Source organism: Monoraphidium neglectum, assembly GCF_000611645.1.
Source record: "Monoraphidium neglectum strain SAG 48.87 unplaced genomic scaffold scaffold02540, whole genome shotgun sequence".
NCBI classification, from domain to species: domain Eukaryota; kingdom Viridiplantae; phylum Chlorophyta; class Chlorophyceae; order Sphaeropleales; family Selenastraceae; genus Monoraphidium; species Monoraphidium neglectum.
The window spans coordinates 1-7,889 of NW_014011088.1; the positions used below are offsets into that span (position 1 = coordinate 1).

General features: G+C 62.7%; 2 protein-coding genes across 2 annotated transcripts; one reads left to right on the forward strand and one right to left on the reverse strand.

Annotated features, from left to right (window-relative positions):
- Positions 1-154: 154 nt before the first annotated feature.
- On the forward strand, positions 155-1,088 carry MNEG_10977 (hypothetical protein; the record flags this gene model as incomplete). The annotated part of the gene is made up of 3 exons (XM_014040550.1): positions 155-180; positions 525-676; positions 865-1,088. The coding sequence occupies 3 exons, from the start codon at positions 155-157 to the stop codon at positions 1,086-1,088; spliced, it is 402 nt and encodes a 133-aa protein (XP_013896004.1).
- Positions 1,089-5,720: 4,632 nt separating this feature from the next.
- Positions 5,721-7,657, reverse strand: MNEG_10978 (hypothetical protein; the record flags this gene model as incomplete). The annotated part of the gene is made up of 3 exons (XM_014040551.1): positions 5,721-6,941; positions 7,223-7,339; positions 7,553-7,657. The coding sequence occupies 3 exons, from the start codon at positions 7,655-7,657 to the stop codon at positions 5,721-5,723; spliced, it is 1,443 nt and encodes a 480-aa protein (XP_013896005.1).
- Positions 7,658-7,889: the final 232 nt, after the last annotated feature.

Below are 7,889 nucleotides of genomic sequence, written 5' to 3' on the forward strand. Positions count from 1 at the left end.
GGGGAGTGGGGAGTGGCAGTTCTACGGGGGTCGGGGGGTCGGGATGGAGGTGGTGTATTTGCAGGGAGTGGGAGTGAAGTGTGGTTATGTGTGGGGGGTGAGAGGGGAGGGTAGGCGGGGGGCGAGATGAGCGGAATGTGCAGGAGGCGTTGCTATGGTGATCGGGGGTGGGGGTGAGGGGTGGGGGTGATGTGAAAGGCGGGAGCCGTGGGTTTCATGGGGTGGGGAGAGCGTTGGAGGGACGTGGCGGTTCTGCAGGGAGAAGGGGTGATCAACAGCCGGCGGGTTGGCTCAACAAGCCGAGCGCCCATCCTTCTGGGTGCTGTAATCACAGCTTGGGTACCCCCAAGCTGTAACGCCAAGCAGCTGACAGCAACAGCCGTGATTGCAGCCGCACAGCAGGGAGCCGCGCGATTCGTCTCTGTGGCGCCACACGTTGCACATACCGCCCAGGGCACTCTCGTGATTGGACTTGCGCGCCGCACCCGGTCCCCCCCATCCCCCGCACTCTCCCCTCCCCGCAGGAAGCGCAAGGGCTTCATCCGACTGGCCATGCAGGCCGGTGCTGACGTCATCCCCGTCTTCGCGTTCGGCCAGTCACAGACCTACAAGTGGCTGCGGCCGGGGCCGCCCTTCGTGTCGGACGCCTTTGTGAAAGCGCTCTCGCGGCGGATAGGTGGGCGCCGCCACGCCTGGCACCATTGCTTCCCCGCCCTTGCTTTGCCCATCGTGCCATGCTGGTTTCCCTCCTTTTTGGGTTTCTGACGCTTTCAGCTTGAGCCATTGTCTACTGTCGGCCATCTGGATCCGCGCACGAGCCGACCCATGGCGTCTGCTCGTGCACGCGCGCTCCCGCCCCGGCAGGCATGGCGCCGCTCCTGCTGCTGGGCCGCTGGGGCACGCCGATCCCGCACCCCGCGCGGCTGACGGTCGCGGTCGGCGCCCCCATGAGCCTGCCGCGCCACGACTCGCCGCCGGAGGAGCTCGTGCAGCAGCACCTGGATCGCTACATAGCCGAGCTGTCGGCGCTTTTCGAACGGCACAAGGCGGCCGCAGGCTACAAAGACCTAGAGTTGCGAATCCTGTGATATGCTCAGCAGATGGGGCGGATCGCGCCGGGGGCCTGGCTGCGCGTACGGCGGCGCTGGGTGTGTGCTTGTGGCACTCGGTGCTGTGCTGCATACTAGTAGCTGCGTCCTCGTCTGCCTGGCAGTTCACCAACCAAACATGTGATTTTTTGTTTGTAGCAGCATTTGTTGCACTGCTCCATATTTGGACTTGACCCCTTTGTTGTAGCCTTGCATTTTGTGGTGATACTTGCAGTCAGGTTGTGTGCAGGATGACAAAACACCAATTTTTAGACGAATAGAGGGTGGCATAACCAGGAACCCATCAGACGTGTCAGCATGGCCCTAAGTCGCTGTGCATGACAAGTGGCCACATTTTGCTACCAAAGGAACAGCACCATTGTAAATTCGATTTGTGATACTTGAGCAATGCGATTCCCCATGGCGGATCGCGTGTCGAGGGCGGCAGCCCTGCGCCTCGGCAATGCCCACCCCGCTTCACGCGCGCACCCGAGCGCTGGGCCGCTGCCGAAAAGCGCGCCAGTCCTCCAGGGAGCCGTCACTCTCGCTGCCGCTGTCACTGCTGCCCAAGCCTCTGCCGCCCAAGGCCGAGGCAGCTGTACCATCACCGCCGCGGCCACCGCCGCCACCGCCGCCGCCGCGCCCCGCTCCGCCGCTGCTGCCATTGCTGCGCGTGCTGCCCCACTCGCCAGAGGTCCCCGCTGATGCCAGCTCAGCGCCCCTGCTGCTGGGGCGCATACCCGGGTCCACGCCGCCACCAGCGATGCCAGCCGCGGGGCATCTAGCCGCAGCTGTTTCGGCCATACCCCTCAGATCGACCTCGTACGTCGGCCTCCACACCGTACCCCTCACTGCGCCAGTGCTCGCCGCGGCTGCGCCGCCGCCACCACTGCCACTTGTCGCGGCGGCCCGCAGGCAGACGGCGTGCCCGCCGCACCCGTCCATTTCCGCCTGGCGACCCTCCGGCATTGTCCACATGCAGCCGCCGCCGGCTGCACCAGCGAGCGGACGGGGCTTGGCCGCCGCGGTCGCATCAATTGGGGGCGCCTCCGGACTGCAGCAGGGGTCGCCCGTGGTGTTGGGACCTTCGCCTGGTATACAGGGCGTCACTCGCCCGCCCGTCACTTGCAGGCTGGCCAGCAAGGCGTCCAGGTCAGCGTCACACATGGGCAGGCCTGACAGCAGGCCCGCCTCGGCGCGCTCGGGCGCGGCTGGCGCCGCCGCGCACACAGGCGCACCCTCTGGCGCCCCGCCGCCGCTGTCGCCACCGCCGCTGCGGCTGCCGCCGCTGCTTGCGCCGCTGCTGACGCCGGCACCGTCGCTGCTGCTGATCGCCATACTGCTGCAGATGTTCCTACTGATGAACGGATTCAGCGCCGTCGCCGCCCCTATAGCTGCAGCTCCCTGGCAGTCAGCGCCAGCTAATGTGTGCAAGCCGGTGGCAAATGCGCTGCTGTCGCAACCAGGCTGGGCTGGCGTCCACCGCTTGCCCACGGGAGATAGGAAGCCCTTGTTACCTGCATGAAAGAGATACGGGGCGTTGAGGGCGCGCCATTTCACCGCATCATGGTTCCCGCCGCTTTTGTGCGCGGTGTGCAAAGCGGCAGCCACCTTCTGCGGCATTGGGCAAGTCCAGCGCCTCGCTGTGCGTGTCGGCCTCGTATCCAAGGACTCCATATGCTAGGTTGAAGAAGCACGGGGACTCGTAGCCATCTGTGGAGGCGCCATCGCTCTCCGCGACAGTCGACGGAGGGCAGACCACGTTCAGCGTCATCGTGATCAGTTGTTGCGTTATTAAAAGGTTGTATGCACTGATATAATCGAATGCTGCGTCCTTGCAGAAATTTACGGTACTGTACAGCTCCACCGACAGCAACAGACGGTTCTGCGTCACCGTCGACGCGCAGCACACCGTGCAATGCAGCGGATGCCATCCGCAGTATGTGTCAAGCGAGCGACGCTGATAACACTGAGTGGATGTTGCCGCAGCGGGTGGCCTTCGATGCTGAAAGTGTTGGAGGTTGCCTTGAGTCGTTGACTGCCAGGTGGAGTGTTAATTTCGGACGGCAGGGGGGCTGTCAGTCAGAGCCGGCAGCGGGGCGTGCGGAGGGCCGATGGGGGGCGCATCTAGGTTGCACCTGCTCATCTGCTATGCACCCGTTGTGAAAGGCGGTTGCGCGCTGGTGTCAGGAAGCCTGCAGTTCCCTGCAGGCTTGTCAACGACGTGCTCACAGCCACTCAATGCGTGGGGTTGACCATGCGTGTCTGCTCATACACTGTTGATGCTTGTCATACATGTTGCCCATTCACATGTGCCTCGTAAGGAGGAATCCTACGCTTCCTCCTCCTCTTTGTTATGTGCGGAGTATGAGGATTGCTTTGTCGTGCACAATGGGGGCCGGTGCACAACTGGCGCCGGGCGGAACGGCCACTGCAATCACGCAAACTTGATGGGAAGCCAGCAGGGGCTGAGCCGCGATTGCGAGGGCTTACCCTGCTGCTTCTGGCTTGCTTGCTGCTTGCTTGGCGCTCATCCACCACTTGCGCTGTGCGAGGGGGTCTATGCATACTGGCATCTGCCGACCAACAGCTGCCAGGGGCCTCCAGATGGTGTCCTCAAGGGTGCAGATCTTACAGTGGGCCCGTGCGCGGCCCATGCAGGGGCGGCGCCACCGGCAGAAACCACCGAGCCAACGAGGAAGCTAAAAGACCGCGGCAGCCATGCCTGCGGTCGACCAAATGCATGCAAGCGATTGTGGCCGCCTGGCTGCCGCGCAGCCGCCTTCTGGAAGCTGGCCGGAAGCCAGGCGTGCACTCGGAGCTGGCTGCACGCCGGAGCTCATTGCGCGTGACAGCTTTGTCGCTGGTGACGCAGATGAAGTGCCTGAGGCCGGCTTCCCATCGCGCATGCCCTACTACTTCCGCCACACGTCCCGATTCCGGAACCAACAACATGCGCGGGCGCTGATGCGCCTGCGATGCTGCTCTCGCCCCTTTGCAGCATCAGGGACCCTTCATTACAACACCCCCACCCACTGCCCCCACTGCGACGGCCTCGGCCGTGACAAAACGGCTGAACATGCTCTGCTTGATTGCCCCGCGTATGCAGACCTGCGGGCCGAGCCGCGCTTTGTGCCCTTGTTTGGGAATCTACCCGCGCTTGCGCGCATGCGCGCGTTTGTGCGCAGTGCGGATCAGCACACCTTGGGGGCCTTCGTGCACGCCTGCGTTGAACGAACGGAGCACGGTAGCCACCTAAACCCAGTCACACAACTAACGATGGTGCTTTACTGTTCAATCCCATGAGCCTGGATGCCTCCAGGAGCGGGCGACCGCGGGACGCTGCGACAATCCTAATTCTAATCCTGGGCATCATCAGGCCCCTCACATAAGCAACCATTGCCCATAACAGGACTTACTGTGCAGAGCTGCAATTCTCCCAAATGCATAGGTATCCGGTGTTCTTAGGTCAGCACAAGGCTGCTGACGCACATGCTGCTGCGCCTGGGGATGGCTACGGCACAAGAAGGGGGCAACAGCTGGCACACTGCCAGTGGCGAACTTGGCGGACTCATCACGTGCATGTGGATGTGTGTGTGTGTGTGTGTGTGTGTGTGTGTGTGTGTGTGTGTGTGTGTGTGCGCGTGTGTTTGCGTGCGCTTGCCCTTGAACCCCTACCCCACAACCGGCGTGCCGGCCCTCCTGCTGTGTGACACCCATATTGTGATGTATGTTCACCCACGCCTAGGCCTCAAGGAGTCCGCGGCCTTGGCTTAGCGCGGTGACGAGCGAGGCAGGGTGGACTTAGCTGCCAAGTTACAGGTATGACAGGCCAGGCTGACTTGGCGTGACCGGGCAGTGGCTGCGGGCCATTTAGGTGTACGGCATTGGGGTGTATGCGTTCGATCAGTTGCAAGGCGGAAGCCGAAATCCGCACAAGGGCCCAGGCCCTGGGAGGACGCCCTTAGACCCCAGTACAAGCGAGGCGTGCCGAGCTCAGGCAACAACAGTGAGCGCGAAAGACAGGCTGACAGGAAGCGAGTGCGATGGGAAACATCATGCCGCGAAAATTGTTTTCTCCCCTTTTTTATGGCGAACGGAAACAATAAGCAAGCAAGCATGATCACTTTGCGTGGGTCGGAAGCAGGGTTTGAGGCCAAAAGGTGGCAAGACATGTGGTGGCGCATCATCACTGACGCGCCACTCCTCAAGGACGGCAGCCGCAAGTTCTTAGCCTGGACAGAGCAGGGGCAACAGGGCCACCACGTGCTCGCTGTCAAATGCATCACGCTTGGTTGCTTGTGGCGTTCAATGTTGGTCCATGCAGGCGCTGCAATTCGTGGGAAACTTGCAACCAATTGCTGCAAACGAATGTCACGTTGTCGTGAGCAAAGTGAAGTTTTGCTATGATCGTGTTGTCAACGTGGGGGAAGATTGTGCACGTGCAAGTGATCAACAACAGAGATCCAGACAGGCCCACCAGCGGTCGCGCAAAGTACGCACACGTGGGCAGGGCAAATGCTCATCATGAACAAGGGAGCCAGTACTGGAGGTGTTTGCGTGTGTCAAGCAGTAGTTGGTGGCACGGGCGGTTTGGGCTGCATCTGTTCGCGTGCGTCATGCACTTGGATTTCAGAAGGCAATGCACAGGACGGGTAGGGTCGAGGCGCAAGGAAGTGTTGATGCGGTGAACGACAGCCACGAAATACTAGTACTGCCCAACTCTCCGGGCCTGCCCGTGGCTGTGTCGGAGGTCCACCCAACGCAAGTGTTAGGGTCGGCTCTGCCGTCCCTGGAGGTGCCCGACCACCAGAAGTCTCCTGCAGACACGCCCGCACTGCCCAGGCTCGTCAGGATGCTGCCCCCCAGCAGGCCCGTGAAGTTCCTTGCCAGGATGGTGCCGCCCAAGGACTCGATCGGCAGGCCGCCGGGGACGCCGTACTTTGTGGGAAAGTCGAAGATCTGGTCGGACGCCGACACAGACAGGAATGCGTGCGCCCGCGCCAGCCCGGCCGGCCGGTTGATGGAGGCGCTGCACAGGGCGTCGGCACCAGACCGGCCACCAAGGATCCCGGTCCTGTCACTTGAAGATTCGCGGTAGATCACGACCCGAGCGCGCAGGTATTCCGCCGCAGCCACGCCCCCCAGCCTGACCGCGTTGATGTTGGCCAGGTCGGTGATTTTTGCGTAGGCACTGAGGTCGATGGCCGACACGTTGGCCACACTGGCCGCCAGGGCGGCAATGCTGGTGTTGACGGAGACAATGGCTGCCGCGCCCGTGGTGACCGTCGCCTTCAGGGACTCAAGAGTGGCATTGGTCAGGGTGGCCGCCGCCGCGTCCGCCGCCTGGGCTGACGTGATGGCGGCCAGGGTGGTGTTGACGGCCGCCGCGTCCGCCGCCTGGGCTGACTTGATGGCCGCCAGGGTGGTGTTGACGGCGGACAGCTCCGCGCCGCAGGCGCACTGCTGCGGAGCAGACTTGAGAGCTGCAGTGTCTGCGGCCATGGCTTGATTTGCCGCCTGCATCAGGGCCAGCTGCTGGGCAGCGCGCGTGTTGGCTGCTGCGAGGGCGGCAAGCTCCTGAGCAAGGATGCCGGGGTCGGTAGCGTTTGCCGCGTTGGCTTGCAGCTTCTGCACGTTGGCGGTAATTGTTGAGGTCGTCGCATTGAGCTCATCCACCCGGGCGCGCAGCACCGCTGCCTGGGTGCTTCCCTGGGCAAAGGTGGCCTGCAGGGAGCTGGCCTGGGCGGCGGCGGCAGTGACCTGGGGCTCGAGGGCTGCCAGGTCAAAGATCACTCTGTTGACCTGTGCGGTGGTAGCCACGCCGCAGCCGTAGTGCAGCTTCTTGGGGTCCTGGGAAGTTGGGAAGTTTGCCGATTGATTGAAGGACTGAAAAGCAGCTGCAGCGCGGAGATGATGACACCTTGCTTGCGACACGTTGATGGCCAAAGTGGCGCGTGGTCCTGCAAGAGCCGCAGTTCCCTCACCCACAAACAACCATGCAAATCGTCACAGTTTCGCCGCATCTACTTGCTGCCATATCAGCACTCACTAGACAATAATCTGCCCAACTACACACGGTTGCATGCGCATGTCACATGTCAGTGGTGGCCCGTGTGCGTGTGTGCGCGCACCTTGCTGTCAGTCGTCGCGTTGGCGGGTGCCAGCAGCTCTCTGCACAGCTGGTCCATGAGGGCGGTCGCGCCGGCCTTGGAGGAGCACGACCTGGAGAGGGTCCTGACGGGCGCACACTGCGCGAGGTTGTGCGACAAACACAGGATTAGGTCCTGCTTGCACCTTGGGGCGCTGGGCTTCAGCAAGCCAGGCACACTGCACAGCAGGGGTCCGATTGGGTTGCAATCGCCTTGCAAGGCACAGGCCCACAAGGCCGCCGGTAAGCGACCAGGTGCTGTGCGCGTGCAGTCGCGCGTCAAGGCTGTGTACGGCATGCAGGCGTAACTCACCACCGCCAGCTTCTGCTTCTTGGGGGTCGCTTGGGGGCTGCCAGCGACGGGTGCCACGTGGGGCGGAGCAGCGGGAGGGCGGCGGTGGGGGTCAGCATGAATCATGACGACTGCTAGACTGGAGGCATGCAGGCTTATACATTGCAAGTCGACAACGCAGGCAGGGATGGCAGCAATCCGAAGCTCTCGGTTGGGCGTCACCAATTGTTAGGCTGATACCAGTATGGAGAAGGCTTCCATGAACCAGGGGTGGGGCCTATCGGTGCACGGCCTTATTTGCCCCCAAGTACCGCGTGTGCGCCACTTGTGTCCAGGCGCTGGTATGCCACAGCTGCTT